Genomic DNA, 15,992 nt, shown 5'->3' with positions numbered 1-15,992 from the left:
CCTCACACCTCGCTATCTCTGTAATCTCCTTCAGCCCATAACCCTTCCAGATATCTACGCTCCTCTAATTCTGGCCTCTTGAGTATCCCTGATTTTAATGGCTCCGCCATTTTTAAAATTCATTCATGGGATGTGGACGTCGCTGGCTAGGCCAGTATTTATTGCCCATCCCTTTTTGCTCTTGAAGGTGGTGGTGAGTTCCCTCCTTGAAGTGCTGCAGTCCATGTGGTGTAGCTACCCCATAGCGCTGTTAGGGAGGCAGTTCCAAGATTTTGACGCAGTGACAGTGAAGGAATGGCAATATATTTCCAAATCAGGATGGTGTGTGGCTTGGAGGGGAACTTCCATGTGGTGGTGTTCCCATGTGTCTGCTGCCTTTGTCCTTCTAGATGGTAGCGGTCATGGGTTTGGAAGGTGCTGTCTAAGGAGGCTTGGTGGGTTCCTGCAGTGCATCTTGCAGATGGTGCACGCTGCTGCCACTGTGCGTTAGTGGCAGAGGGAGTGAAAGCTATTGGATCAAGTGGGCTGATTTGTCCTGGATGGTGTCAAGCTTCTTGAATGTTGTTGGAGCTACACTCATCCAGGCAAGTAGAGAGTAATCCATCACCCTCCTGACTTGGATCTTGTAGAAGGTGGAGAGGCTTTGGGGAGTCAGGAAGTGAGTTACTCACTGCAGGATTCCCAGCCTCTGACCTGCTCCAGTAGCCACAGTATTTATGTGGCTAGTCCAGTTCAATGGTAACCCCTAGAATGTTGATAGTGGGAGATTCAGTGATGGTAATGCCATTGAATGTCAAGGGGTGATGGTTAGATTCTCTCTTATTGGAGATGGTCATTGCCTGGCACTTGTGTGGAGTGAATGTTACTTGACACTTGTCAGCCCAAGCCTGGATGTTGTCTAGGTCTTGCTGCATTTGGACATGGACTGCTTCAGTATCTGACAAGTTGTAAATGGTGCTGAACATTGTGCAATCATCAGCGAACATCCCTACTTCTGACCTTATGATGGAGGGAAGGTCATTGATGAAGCAGCTGGAGATGGTTGGCTGTGTCTTCTCATGCCTAAGAAAATAAGAAATGGGAGCAGATGCAGACAATACAGCCTGTTCCATCATTCAATACAATCATGGCTGATCTTCAGTATCAACTCCATTTTCCTGCCTGCTCCCCATATCCCTTGATTCCCTGAGAGACCACAAATCTGTCTATTTCAGCCTTAAATATCCAATGATGGAGCATACACAGCCCTCTGGGGCAGAGAATTCCAAAGATTCACAATCCTTTGAATGAAAACAATTCTCCTCATATAAGTGTGAATGCCCTTATCTAGGATTGTGCCCCACTGTTCTAGATTCGCAGCCATAGAAAACAACCTCTCAGTGTTTACCATGTCAAGCCCCTTCAGACAATAATTACCGAAATTTCTTCACTCCTAGATTAATCTCTATTTCTGTGATGTGCCCTTTGTTTTCTACTGTGAAGGCACTGAATACTGCCTCGGCCCTCAGCTCTGGAATTCCCTCTCTTAACCACTCTGCCTCTCCACCTCACTTTCCTCCTTTAAGGTGCTCCTAAAAATCTACCTCTTGAACCAAGCTTTTGTTCATCTGTCCCAATATTTCCTGTTGTGGCTCGGTGTCATATTTTGTTTTACAATCGCTCTGTGAAATGCCTTGGGATGTTTTATGATATTGAAGGCAGCATATAAACCAAGCTTGTCCAACCTTTTCGCTTGGTGGTGGGGGGGGGGGGGAGCGGGTGGGGGGGACACTTTCCATTTTTTTGAGCACTTTTCAGAAAGACTAGGGTTGGCACAACTTTAAACATGAATTTCAAAAAAAGTTGTGGCATTAAGAAAAGAAACAATTGCTGAGCAAAAATAAAGCAATAAATTGCTAAATTAAAAAAAGAGTAATTAATAAACAGCATGTGTATGGTGATGAGAGTGGTGAGAAACCTGAGACTGGGAATAAGGCAGCCACATACTCTCTCTCTCTCACCCCACCCCTACACGCATATACTCACACACTTTCTCATTCTCACAAACACACTCTCTCTCACATACACTCACTTACTCACTCCCGCACATACACACTCAATCACTCTCTCATCCCCACATACGCACACTCTCTCTCTCACTTTTTCACTCCCACACACATTTGCTCTCTCAACACCCCCCCACACTCACTCACACACACACATGCTCAATCACTGTCTCCCACACACACTCAATCACTCTCTCATTCCCACACACACTCTCTTTCACTCTCACTTTCTCACTTCCACACACACTCATTCTCTCATCCCCCTCACATACACACTCAATCACTCTCTCATTCCCACACACACACTCTCTCTCATACACACTCACTTTCTCACTCCCACACACACTCTCTCAACCACCCCCAAACACACATGCACTCACTCCCACACATACTCACGCTTTCACTGTCTCACTCGCTCTCTCACTCCCCTACACACTCACTCACTCTTTCACTTCCAAACACACACACACACTCTCTCACACACACACACACACACACACTCACTCTCTCATTTCCACACACACACGTTCACTCAATCTCTCACAAGCCAGCCAGCATCTCCCCACTGCTGCTCCAACGACCCTGGACTCTGCAGTATCTTACTCCTGGGCCTCGCAGCCAGCCTATCTTTCCCAGTCCCTGGCAGCCTCTCCTTCCAGGAGCCCTGGCACTCTCACCAACTATGGCACTCTTTCTCTCTCGTCTCTCCCCCGCCTGAAAGGAAACCTCTTTCTCCCCAGCAAACTTACCGCCACTGGTGTTCGCTGCTCCTCCAATAACAGGCTGTTTCTCTCACAATGAGCCTCGCAGCAGCAAACGTGGGAGAGCAGCGGCCTGTGATTGGAGGAGCAGTTCCTCGCAGAATCTTCTACTCCAATTTACCTGTTTGACCAGCATTTTGAAAACTGGCTCTGGGGGCCACATAGAGGGGCTTTGGGAGCTAGATGAGGCCTGTCATTGTTGTGGTGAACTAATTGGGTTGTTCTAATTATCTGAAAACTTCACAGTTACTGCTGCTTGACCCAACACATGACAATTTGCACGACCTTTGGATCCACTGTGATTATAAGAAATTCTCAGTTAAGCCAATTGTCAAATCCATGTACAGGCCCCTAAACATTTTAACCTGCCTTCCAGAACTAAATTACTTGCCTGTGAAGATGCAGAAAATTTGGATTTATTTTAAAGTGCTAGCCAGGACCAGCAGCTAGAGCACCAAAGCAAACACAGACAATCACAGCCTTACGTGAAAGCTAAAAACCTGTACAAAGGGCTCAGCTGTAAATTTACAATTAGGAAGTGGGAGACACACACGGGCAGGGTCACAGGATGACTCGGTCAAGAAATGGAGAAGGCCATTTCACACTGTCTGATAGCCTTGAACCACATCCAGTCAGCCCCTGTAAACCATTTGTATAGAACAAACATACATTCTTTGCTGTCTCCAAAAGGACAATACCCAGTCTCTGCACTGCAATTACTGTACAAGAACACAATTATCAGCCCACCGGGGGGCTCATTGTGCTGTGGCCTTTGTCTAACTAATACCACTAAGCTGTAACTGACAGTAAAAATATATCAACTCTGCTGATTTGAACCTTGGTGGAGAAGTGCCTGGATTGCACAGCGTTTGCTCCCTGCATGCATAATAAAGGAACAACTTGAATATTGCATCTGGACTCCGAGTGTTGAAATTTTGTACCAGAGTATTCCTCGGACCTTTCAATTGGCGCTGCGAGCAGGGTACAAAAGATGTAGGACACCAGTGGGGAAGCAGGACGAGTCACAGTGTGAGTACATTTTTATTCATGCTAAATCCGACTCCGTCCGGACCCAGGAAGTGTCAGGCGCTCCGCATATCCGAAATCTAGGCTACAGGCAATAGTTCAAGGGGTGGTAAGGGTGGTGTAGAAACACTTGTATTATAGATTGTTATAATTACATCGGTATAAGTTGCAAGTAAAAAGTTTGGTCAGAAAGGACCCAGGTAAGAACCGTACCGCTGACAACAACTATACCCCGACCGTCTTACCGAGAGATGGCCGGTAGTAACAAACTCGAGTGGGGACCAGAGCGAACCCTGACACAGCATTTAGCTGACAAAATAAGAAATTGATAGGCAAAATGATAAAGAACAATTGGAACTCATTTGATTCACCCACAGATCAGAGAAAATGGTGAGATAATCAGAAAAAAGACAAAGATGATAAAGCATGGATCCTAATGTTAAGACAACATGTAGAGTTAAGTAAGAAAGTAAATAGAATGTTGACCAACAAATCCCAAAATGAAGAGCTGGTACTGGCAAAAAAAATCTCATGTCAGTTTCGCCAGCTTTTACACAGCCACCAGGAGCTGCACAATACGCAGATAATGTAGATTGGAACGGGCTGGTGGAACAGACAGCAGGATTGGAGGAACAATGGGAAGCGGGTTGGGAATCACCACCCCCATATCTCATGGCCCCAATTAATTTAGAGTATGTGCCCCTGGTGCCCATACAACCAGGCAGACCAGGCACAGCAGCAAGCTGATTTCCGAGCCTTTCAAGCAGAAATAGCACAAGTCATAGAGCAAGCCCCAGTTAATTGGAATATAGTGACTGCAGTAAAACAAGAAAAGGGCGAGGGTGCCCATGAATATGCCAATCGGAAGTTTGAGGCATATTGTAACTATGGGGGTGTAGGTGCTGCGCCGAACCGAGACGATGTACAGTTTATGCTATTGTACAAGGATGGCCTTAGCCTGGCCCACCAGGCAATCCTAGACATCGGGCTAGTAGACAAGAACACATGTGATGAGCTAGGAAGATGGGCCACCGGGGTAGATAGCCACATGGGGGAAACTAAGATAAAGGTGTCGGCGGTGGAGGTTACAGACCCCACTGAAACGGTGGCCACCGCGACAGCCATCCCTAAACCCGAGGTGTGCTTTAATTGTAAAAACCCAAACATAAAATATTTACAGCTTTAGATGTAGCCAATGGATTATGGTCAATACCACTGGACGAGGAATCCCAAGATAAATTCACTTTCACAGTGGGAGGGAGACAGTATACCTGGGCGAGGGTCCCACAGGGATTCCACAACAGCCTGAACATCTTCCATCGGGTCACGAGTGAGAAGCTGAGTCAGTGGAGTCTTACAACAGTACAATCTTACAATATGTAGATGATATCCTAATAGCGTCAGAATCAGAAAGGGGCCACATCGGAGCTCTCCTGGTAGTCTTAAGGACACTGAAAAATGCTGGATTTAAAATAAACCCCAAAAAGGCGCAAGTAGGGCAAACACTGGTTAGGTACTTAGGACACGAGATCCGTCAGGGAAACAAGATCCTACCATAGGACAGGGAAATGGCCATCGCGGACATGACTCGCCCCACTACAGTAAGGGGGGGTCCGAAAGGTCATGGGGCTGTTCAACTACTGCCGCAACCTCCTACCCCAGTTTGCAGCAACGGCCACGCCGATACAGAGGTTAGTAAAGGGAGGAAAGCCCAGGATAGAAAAGATCGAATGGTGACCAGAGCAAGAGACAGCGTATACGGAGTTGAAGGCTGGTCTCATGTCAGCACTGGCCCGCACGCTACCCGACATGTCTCAACCATTCCACGTTTACAGCTGATGGGGATTTTTACAACGCAGCAGTGACACAACAACGAGGAGAAAGTATGAGATCCGTAGCACACAGCAGCCCCCTGCAGTGAAGGGACTGGCTAGGTGTGTGGCAGCGCTAGGCTGTGCTGCGTGGGCAGTCCAGGTGTGTGAACCTGGCACCATGTCTGGATAAATAATACTGCTCACCCAGCATACTTTAGTGGAGTTGTTAGACACTGGGAAACTGGATGCAGTGTCAGACTCTAGACAGGCAGCATGGGAAGCTGTGTTACTGCCAAAAGATAAGGCAGTACAGATCATAAGGGATACTAAAGTTAATCCAGCAGACGGAATGATATCTGAAGGGGAACCGCACCAGTGTCAGATGAGATTGGACCAAAAGGTGGAGGGGGGCATCTCAGATGAACTACTTGAAAACCCAGATTTGATCCTCTACGTGGATGGATCTAGAAGGGACATAACTGGGCAATTTTGGACTGGGTGGGCAGTCGTAGACCAGAATGAAGAGGCTATCCTAAAAGAGGGATTAGAAGGGGCCCTGTCAGCTCAGGTGGCTGAACTGATTGCCCTTACGGAGGCCCTCAAAGCGGCTAAAGGCAAGAGGGTGAACGTGTATACTGACAGCCGGTATGCATTGGGGGTAGTCCACAACTACATGTCAGCATGGAATAGGAGGGGATTCATCACCTCAGGAGGGGGGCACATAAGGCACGAGAATGTAGTACGAGAGTTAGTGGAAGCAGCTCTGGCGCCTGCAGAGGTGGCAGTTATTAAAATACAGGCGCATAGGAAGGTGGAAAACCAGCAACAAAGGGGTAATGTGCTGGCAGATGCAGCAGCCAAAGAGGCAGCTGAGAAAGAGGAACCGCGCATAGTCTGGGTGGCTGCATATAGCCCAGAGGAGATGAATGTCCTGAAATTAAAGGCAGATACAGATCCCGAGGAGAAGGAAAAATGGAGAAGGGCAGGGGCCACCACTGGAAAAGGCGGAATTTGGAGGAAAGGGTTGTTAGCAATGGCCCCGAATTGTATACAATATACCCTGTTGAAACTGTATCACGAACCAGACCACAGCAGACGGGGCAGTCTGCTCAGTAGGCTGGTTCAGAACTGGTGGTAGACTGGCATTGGCAGGGATATAGCCAAGTATTATCAGAGATGCATCATTTGCGCCCAGCATAACCCTGGCAAACCAATCAAAGTAAGGCTATCACACCAGTCTCGTCCAAAGGCCCATGGGAAAACCTACAGATAGATTTTATGGGACCCCTTCCGACAGCAGGGGAAAGAAATACTGCCTGGTCATAATCGACCACTTCACTAGATGGGTAGATAGAACACAACTACACGATGGTGTACATCCAACAAAGGGGTCAGGTCTCAGTCAACACCTCCGACACACTCCACGATACCCTGGAACAGTACGAGGAACTTAAGCAGGCCCCAATTCACCACCTTCCCGAAAGTCTCATAAAGATTAAAGGTGACTTATGAAAGGTGATGAAACAGTATCACGTATTACAGGCAGTGTTTAAGCGGCTAATCAATGATACGGAGGAGCAATTGAGAGATCCGACATGGTGGGAGCAAGTGTGGGATAGGGGGCTGAATATGGATATATACCCCTGGATAAGAATAATCTCTCATATACTCGTCGCAGTGCAGCTAGTGTTAGCATTGGCGTGGGGAATTGAAGCATGTCGCATCTGTAAGAAGGAAGCCCTTAGGCATAGGACAAAAATAATGTTAAAGGAGCAACAGCAGCTGATGGGACAGGACACAATATTAATGTAGTAGGGTCCCAGCCTCCCGTCTTGGTGGCCGCGCACCACCAGAGTGACAGGAATCTCGGGCATTAGGAAGCTTAAAAACTTGAGGAGAGGTCCGGGTGATGCCATGGCCCGTAGGACTTGCTCGGATCAGTACCACCGGAGCCATGACAGAACCATCGGACGCAGATTAATTGGCTAGCTTAACCTAACGGTTACGCACCCAAAAGGGGAACTGAAGATGCAGAAAATTTGGATTTATTCTAAAGTGCCAGCCAGGACCAGCAGCTCGGGCACCAAAGCAAAGACAGACAATCACAGCCTTACATGAAAGCTAAAAACCTGTACAAAAGGCTCAGCTGTGAATTTGCAATTAGGAAATGGGAGACACACACAGGCGGGGACACGGGATATCTCGATCATTATAGGGTGTGATTGCACTGGAGGGGGCACAGAGGAGATTCACCAGGATGTTGCCTGGGGTGAAACGTTTAAGTTGTGAAGAGAGGTTGGATAGACTTGGGTTGTTTTCGTTGGAGCAGAGAAGACTGAGGGGCGACCCCTGATCGAGGTGTACAAGATTATGAGGGGCATGGACAGGGTAGATAGGGAGCAGCTGTTCCCCTTAGTTGAAGGGTCAGTCACAAGGGGGCATAAGTTCAAGGCGAGGGGCAGGAGGTTTAGGGGGTATGTGAGGAAAAACTTTTGTACCCAGAGGGTGGTGACGGTCTGGAATGCACTGCCTGGGAGGATGGTGGAGGCGGGTTGCCTCACATCCTTTAAAAAGTATCTGGATGAGCACTTGGCATGGCATAACATTCAAGGCTATGGGCCAAGTGCTGGTAAATGGGATTAGGTAAGTAGGTCAGGTGTTTCTCACGTGTCGGTGCAGACTTGATGGGCCAAATGGCCTTGTCTGCACTGTGATTCTGTGAAATGGGGAAGGACATTTCACACTGTCTGATGGCCTCGAACCACATCCACTCAGCCCCTGTAAACCTTTTGTACACAACAAACATACATTCTTTGCTATCTCCCAAAAGGACAATGCTTAGTCTCTGCTCTGCAATTACTGTACAACAACACAATTATCAGCCCACCGGGGGGAATCATTGTGCTGTGACCTTTGTCTAACTAATACCATTAAGCTGTAACTGATAGTAAAAAATAAATAAACTCTGCTCATTTGAACTTCTGTGGAGAAGCACCTGGATTGCTCAGCATTTGCTCCCCACATGTGTAATAAGGGAACTACTTGAACCTTGCATCTGGTCTCCGAGTGTTGAAATTTTGTACCAGAGTATTCCTCGGACTTTTCACCTGGAAAGGAGAACACAGGCTGAAAGTTCTGAAAGAGAAGTTTAGGAGCGATATCAGGGTGTTCTCTTCACAGAAAGAATGCTGAACACCTGGGATAGATTCCCAGAGGATAGAGACTGAAATATTGGAATCAACTGGATATTGCCATGGGAGGTTTGTAGATGAACCCTTAATCATAAAGAAAAGAAATGCTCTAATGGAGCTACTGGTAAACCATGAAGCACCAAGTAAGTTAACATTTTAAATTTTAATCTAAGCAAACTTGGTAATAGTTAATTTAATTATTTTTTAAAAAAAGAACAAATGTAAAATGTTCTCCTTGTTATGAAGGAAGCTTTTATTACAGGTTTTTGTGTACAGATCACATAAGACAGAAATACTCTGGGTTCTGATTGAATGAAGTACTGCTATGAATCTGTTCATTTCCTAATGCAAGACAAACAACGTCTTTATAGTTGCTAAAATGTCTTTACATCACCATTTGTTCTTCCCACTTAGGTTGTCATGTAAAAGTTCAGGTACAGGCTGCACTTGTAGAAATAAGTAAGAAAAAGGGAGACAAGTTTTTTTATTCTTAAATGCAATGTGTTTCTGTAAATCACACACAGCAGACTAGGTATCGTTGATGAAAGCAAATGTTTATTGTTCCTCAGTAACAATTAGAAAATGGAAAAAACTGATGAAATATGCAGACTAGATTAAACAGTGGGAGCTACAGCAAAATCAAGTCTGTTTACAAGAGCGAGGATTTATTGCCTTGCACGGAAGGTGCACACAGAGGTTTGAAGGATGTGAATCAAACTGCTTTCTGCTGCATTTCTAACGATACTGGGAGCTCAGTTCTTGGCAAACTATAGTAAGCAACTTGTCCAGAGCGCAGTGGGTAGCAGGACCGAACTCATCCAGGTGGCTGGCCGCGGTTACCAAGATACATGTAGCAAATGTCTGTAAAAATAAAAGCAAGAGAAAATGAATTGGAAACAACGTTCCCTCTATTTTTGCGGAGTGCCTGATTTGGGGTGTGCATCCCAGATGGAGTATTGGTCGGAAGCTGTTCTCATTTTTTTTTAAAAAAAGAGAAATGAATACCGGACGTTTATACTTTTACCGCCATAAATTTGTGTACAGGCCTAAAGTATTTACAGACTGACATTTCAATTGGAAATGCAGCAATCGAAATGTCCAATTACAGTTCTGATCATCAGAGTTTGGTCAGATGGACACCAGGAAGAATCTGTGAAGTGGATACGTACCGGGAAGTTTTGAGGATCCACTAGAAGTACTTGGCCATGTTTGGCGGCAAGTGTGTCCAGGTGGGCATGCAGATCATCCAAGTGCCCAGCCGCTTTGGCCACAGCTCCGAGTACTTTTGCACCGTGGACTCTGACCCGAGGGCCGGCAGCAGTGTAGTCAGTGAACTCACTGAAATAAATCTTGGCTGCAGGATGAATTGCAAACAACCTTTAGGAACATAAAACAAACCATTATTCCATCTTTTGAAACCTGCAATACCTAGCCCAATCCAAACCCAGTATCCCGATTCTAATATTTAAAGTTTCTTCTGGAAGACAAGGAAAAGGAATCTCAGGAAGATTCATGTTAGTTCGTATTAAGACCACCAAACACTGCTTTAGAAAGTTGTTGCTTTTATGCAGAAATTTTCGTTTCATTTAGCTCATGATTCTAGAAGAAAATAAATCAAATATTCATCATCACAGATTCCCGTCAAAAATAGTTTGAACAGAATGCAAATCTAACGAAATTACCTGGCCAAAGATTCTGCACCTAGAGCTTCCGCATGCTGGGTGAAAACCTTGCAGACATGAGCGAGCGCAGTCCTGTCGGCTGCAGTGAATTGTTTGCTTGGCATGGTTATGGCTCTCGTTACTCTTCCAGTCTTAACACTTTCGAGCTGTCTGTGGTCGGTTTTCGCCCGTTTTTATTGCATTTCTCCTAGGCCCGCCCTCCAGTCCCCATTTATCTGATTGGCTGCTGGTCTCCTTTTCGTTTTGTTGGACTTATTGCAAATGCATGATAAGATGCAATATCGAGTGAGAAAGAACCAATGATCACTCCCATTTGCAACTGTTAGCAAAGATAGCCCGAGTTTGAGAAATGCTACCAAACTCCACCTTCTGCACATTTCATTTGAAACAAGTTCCAATGGTTTAAATTATTGAGTTAATAAATATACTATAATAGACCAATACAAATATGGCATGTATAGCAAAACAGATGGTAGGCAGTTAGTGTAAGTTAGTGCTAATTATAATGTGAACAATTAATTGCAATCAGAGGACATTAAATGTTTGGATTACTACCTCCACAGCAAACGCTGCTGAGCACCACTGGACATATTCACTTTACTGTCAAAATAGAATAATATTCTTAACTCACAACCCTTTTTAGTTTGTTGTGAGCCAATCTTTTTATGGTATCCTCATTGTTAAAGGGGACACTTGTCAGAAACACAATTATTTTGTGGCAAATGTCACCGATTGCTTCAAACAAAATAGACACACAACTCTTCTCTCTCTATATATATATATATACATCATTACTCTGGCCTAAAATGTCACTTTTATTGCTGTATTTCATTTTAGTGCCTGTTGATCAGCGAACGTTAAATACCACATCATTTCTCTTTTACTCCAGTTGATTCATCTGCTCTTTCTAGACTGTGTTCAGCCACAATATTAGAAGATGCTAAATTAGCAAAGGGCAGAGTCAAACAGCTTCCATCACACAGCTTGATGTTAACATTATGGGTAATGCTCACTCTCTGCCTAACTAATTATGAGGAGAGTATCTTGAAATATTAAAGAGCAGTAAAATATTCTACAAATAATGGCTAAGAAGGAATGATTAAATACCAGGTGTCTCCTCTTGAGAGGAGCTGATACTGAGTTACCAGCAGGTTATTGGATAAGTTTGGATGCTGAACAAGGACTTCTCATTTGTGTTTACAAAAGAGAAGGATATTTGGGAGGAGGTAAATCCTGAATTGGTTAGAAGTGAAGAGAGAACATGGTCATCTCTCATCTAACAATTGCTAAGGCCCATCTGGTTTGTTTTCTATGATCTAGGAAGTCGTACGATGTAATGATATTCGACAATTCATATCAATCAATCTCTACCCACAACACACCCAGACATGAGGCGAGGAAAAACCCCGTGGTGGAAAGGGTTGGGAAGCAAAGTCCAAAATCACCTTTTTTTCTGCCAAGCATTCTATACTTACCCCATTACTTTTCAAATTACTCACATATTGGATCCCAACATGTTAATTTCTGAAATTGATCGATCTAGTTTTACATTTGAATGAATGAATTCTAACAGCTTGCAGCATTTCATTGAAGAGCCTCTTCCATTGGATTCATCACTCACTCACTGAAATATTGTTTCTGCAGATTAGTTTGGAAATTACCCCCTTTCAAGCCCGGGCTGTCCTCTAGTTCTGCAAAAGATGAAATTACTTGTCATTGCCTAGATGATCTCCCATAGAAATGTAGAAATATTTCTGGTACAGAAGGAGTGCCACAATTTGGCCCATTGTGTCCATGCCAGCCAAAAAAGCGCTATCCAGTCTAATCCCACTCTTGGTCCATAACCTTGTAGGTTCCAGCTCATCAAGTGCACATCGAAGTATATTTTAAATGTATTGGCGTCTTCTGCTTCTAACCATCCTTTCAGGTAGAAAGTTCTAGAACCCCACCCTCCCTCTGAGTGAACAAGTACTTTCTCAACTCCTGTGTAATTCTTCCAAAAATTTATTTAAGTCAATTCCTTTTGGCTATTGATCCTTTTGCTGAAAGAAAATGGTACATTTAAAATCAGCAGTATCACCTCACAACCCTTAAGTGGCCACATGCCCCATTTATATCATAGTTCTTCATAATATTTCCCCTCAGTCATGCCAATGGTAGATATTCACTTTATGAAAAGTCTTAGAGAAGTTAGTTAGACAAGTAACTCAATCAAGTCACCTCTTAATTTTCACAGCTTAAATGAAAACAGTTTCAATTTTCAAAGACCTTCTTTGTATTTGTATTTCCTGCTGCCAGACATTGTCACATCCAAATGAATCTACCTCAACATACTTCGTATAATATGGAGCCCAAAAATGTACACCATGTGCCAACAGCAGTCACCTTAAGATTCAATACAGATTTACCATGAGATCGCGACTCTTGTAGTGTGTACCTTGGCATGAAAAGTTAAAGGAATTCAGGGTTTAAAATTTTTGTGCTGCTTTAAATGTCTTATGAACGTTAGTGCCCAGACCAGGCTACTCTTTGACCTCACCCATCTTCCTTCCCATCAAAGTACATACTTTTCCTTTTTAACCATTCTGTACCACCGCACACTTACATACACTGAACTTCATCTGCCATTTTGTTGCTCATTCCACCATTTTATCACAATCCATTGGCAGATTCCTTTGGTCCTTCCAATTATTTGTTGTACCCTATATTTTAGAATTATCCAGACAGCCGCACAGCACTTACTCTTTCAAGGTGATGTCCTCAGATAATTTCAGGAATAAGTGTTGATAGATTAGTCTTGAAGACTTGATCAAATGTTTTAGAAGCCTACCAATGTATTTAAAAATCTTTTTCAAACCTCCAGCTGCAGTGCAAGATTTAACCTTTAAATTGTGCTCAAAATGCACAGCCAGTTTACTCCCAAACAGCTGGTTGCTGTTAGTTAAAGTGTTGGCCACCATGGTGCCACACAGCCTCTTTAATGAGCACAATCAGACAATTTGTGTTAAAAGGAAAATACTGCAGATGCTGGAAATCTGAAATAAAAACAGAAAATACTGGAAAAACTCAGCAGGTCTGACAGCATCTGTGGAGAGAGAAACAGAGTTGACGTTTCGAGTCTGTATGACCCTTCTTCAGAGCTAAAGAGAAGTAGAAATGTGATGGAATTTATACTGTTTAAGGGGGTGGAGCAGGTGAAGCTGGATAGAAGGCCAGAAATAGATGGGGGCTAAGGAGAGACTGACAAAGGTGTCATGGACAAAAGACAACAGGAGTGTTAATGGTAGCAGTAAGGACTAAAGGAGGTGCTGATAGTTGCTTAAAGGTAAGAAAGCAGAATGTGTTAATAGCAGAAGAAGGGTAAGCACTCTGTGAAAGAACAACATGGAACAAGGAACAGATGACCCTTTTGGGGATGGGATGTGGGGAGGGGGCAGTGGTTGGGGAAAAAGAAAGGAAAAAGGGATAAAAAGGGGATTTAAAAAAGGGGATAAGACAATGAATAAATTAATAAAAATGAAAATAAGTGGATAAAAATTAAAAATGAATTTAAAAAAAGAAAATGGGATCAAAATGGGGTGAAGATGATGAAGAATTCATGGTCTGAAGTTGTTGAACTCAGTGTTAAGTCCGGAAGGCTGTAAAGTGCCTAATCGGGTGATGAGGTGCTGTTCCTCCAGTTTGCGCTGAGCTTCACTGGAACATTGCAGCAGGCCAAGGATGGACATGTGGGCATGAGAGCAGGGTGGAGTGTTGAAATGGCAAGTGACAGGAAGGCCGGGGCATGCTTGCGGACAGATGGAAGGTGTTCCGCAAAGCGGTCACCCAGTCTGAAGCGCTGCTTCACCTAAAAGGAGTGTTTGGCCTCTTGGATGGTGAGGATGGAGGAGGTAAAGGGGCAGGTGTTGCACCTTTTGCAATGGGAAGGTGCTGTGGGAAGGGGATGAGATGTTGGGAGCGATGGAGGATTGAACCAAGGTGTCCCAGAGGGAACGGTCCCTCCAGAATGCTGACAGGTGGGGGTGAGGAGAAGATGTGTTTGATGGTGGCATCATGCTGGGGTTGGCAGAAATGGCGGAGGATGATCCTTTGAATGCGGAGGCTGGTGGGGTGAAAAGTGAGGACGAGGAGGACCCTATCATGGTTCTGGGAGGGAGGAGAAGGTGTGAGGGCAGAGCCGCGGGAGGTGGGTTGGATACGGTTGAGGGCCCTGTCAACCACAGTGGGTGGGAAACCTCGGTTAAGGAAGAGGGGAGACATGTCAGGAGCGCTGTTTTGGACAGTGGCATCATAGGAACTGGTGCAACAGAGACGAATAAACTGGGAGAATGGGTTGGACTCCTTACAGGAAGCGGGGTGTGAGGAGCTGCAGTCAAGGTATCTGTGGGAGTCGGTGGGCTTGTGATGAATATTGGTGGACCGCCTATCTCTTGAAATGGAGGCAGTGAGGTGAAGGAAGGGAAGGGAAGTTCGGTGATGGACCATGTGAAGGCGGAAATTGGAAGCAAAACCGATGAATTTTTCCAAGTCCTGACGAGAGCATGAAGCATCACCGAAGCAATCATTGAGGTACCGGAGAAAGAGTTGTGGGAGGGGGCCTGAGTAGGACTGGAACAAGGAATGTGCCACATACCCCTTAAAGAGACAGGCATAACTGGGGCCCATGCGGGTACCCAAAGCCACACCTTTTATTTGGAGGAAGGGAGACAAATTTAAGGAGAAATTGTTCAGTGAGAGCACAAGTTCAGTCAGACAGAGGAGAGCGGTGGAGGATGGGGATTGTTCAAGCCTCTGTTCAAGGAAGAAGTGGAGAGCCCTCAGACCATCCCTGTGGGGGATGGAGATGTAGAGGGATTGGACATCCATGGTGAAGAGGAAATGGTTAGGACGAGGAAACTGGAAATTTTTGATATGACGTAGGGCATCAGAGGAATTGTGGGTGTAGATGGGAAGCGGCTGGACAAGGGGAGATAGAACGGAGTCAAGATAGGAAGAAAGGAGTTTCGTGGGGCAGGAACAGGCTGACATAATGGTTCTGTCGGGACAGTCCTGTTTATGGATTTTGAGGAAGAGGTACAAGCGGGCTGTCCGGGGTTCGGAGACTATGAGGTTGGAAGTTTTGGAGGGAAGATCTCCAGAGGAGATGAGGCAAGTGACAGCCCTGGAAACAATGGCTTGATGTTCGGTGGTGGGGTCATGGTCCAGGGGGAGGTAGGAGGAAGTGTCTGCGAGTTGGCGCTCAATCTCTGCGAGGTAGAGGTCAGTATGCCAGACAATAACAGCACCATCCTCGTGAGCATGTTTGATAACAAAGTCGGGGTTGGACCTAAGAGAACGGAGTGCGACATGTGAATTGAACTGAGTGTAGTCAATTTATGAGGCAGTCATATCCCAACCTGGGTGGCCATTCTTAGAGTAAGCATCAACTCTTTAACCAAAATAACTTGTGCCAAACCTGTGTCAAATCAGCGTT

At 45.1% G+C, this 15,992-nt stretch overlaps 1 protein-coding gene and 1 long non-coding RNA gene across 2 annotated transcripts in view; one reads left to right on the top strand and one right to left on the bottom strand.

Annotated features, from left to right (window-relative positions):
• The first annotated feature begins 9,077 nt into the window (after positions 1–9,077).
• Positions 9,078–15,992, top strand: part of LOC144690650 (uncharacterized) — a 65,155-nt gene continuing 58,240 nt past the window's right edge. Inside the window, exon 1 of the long non-coding RNA XR_013578925.1 lies at positions 9,078–9,271. This is a non-coding gene — a long non-coding RNA (uncharacterized LOC144690650). The remainder of the gene's footprint in view (positions 9,272–15,992) is intronic.
• LOC144690643 (hemoglobin subunit alpha-like) lies at positions 9,373–10,731 on the bottom strand. Its single transcript, XM_078558356.1, has 3 exons — positions 10,520–10,731; positions 10,007–10,214; positions 9,373–9,698 (listed from the first exon to the last, which is right to left on the bottom strand). Exons 1-3 carry the CDS (start codon positions 10,621–10,623, stop codon positions 9,573–9,575), a joined length of 438 nt encoding a protein of 145 aa, XP_078414482.1. The 5' UTR covers positions 10,624–10,731; the 3' UTR covers positions 9,373–9,572.

The sequence above is a fragment of the Cetorhinus maximus genome, chromosome 15 (assembly GCF_964194155.1).
Source record: "Cetorhinus maximus chromosome 15, sCetMax3.hap1.1, whole genome shotgun sequence".
NCBI classification, from domain to species: Eukaryota; Metazoa; Chordata; class Chondrichthyes; order Lamniformes; family Cetorhinidae; genus Cetorhinus; species Cetorhinus maximus.
This window is presented reverse-complemented; position numbering and strand designations above follow the sequence as displayed.

What these genes read in the sequence shown, in the direction of transcription:
- LOC144690643 (XM_078558356.1), bottom strand. Translation starts at nt 10,623, where the DNA reads ATGCCAAGCAAACAATTCACTGCAGCCGACAGGACTGCGCTCGCTCAT. An exon ending in GGTGCAGAATCTTTGGCCAG is followed by an intron (nt 10,215 to 10,519) that starts GTAATTTCGTTA and finishes ATGTTCCTAAAG; the next exon opens with GTTGTTTGCAATTCATCCTG. An exon ending in TGGATCCTCAAAACTTCCCG is followed by an intron (nt 9,699 to 10,006) that starts GTACGTATCCAC and finishes TTATTTTTACAG; the next exon opens with ACATTTGCTACATGTATCTT.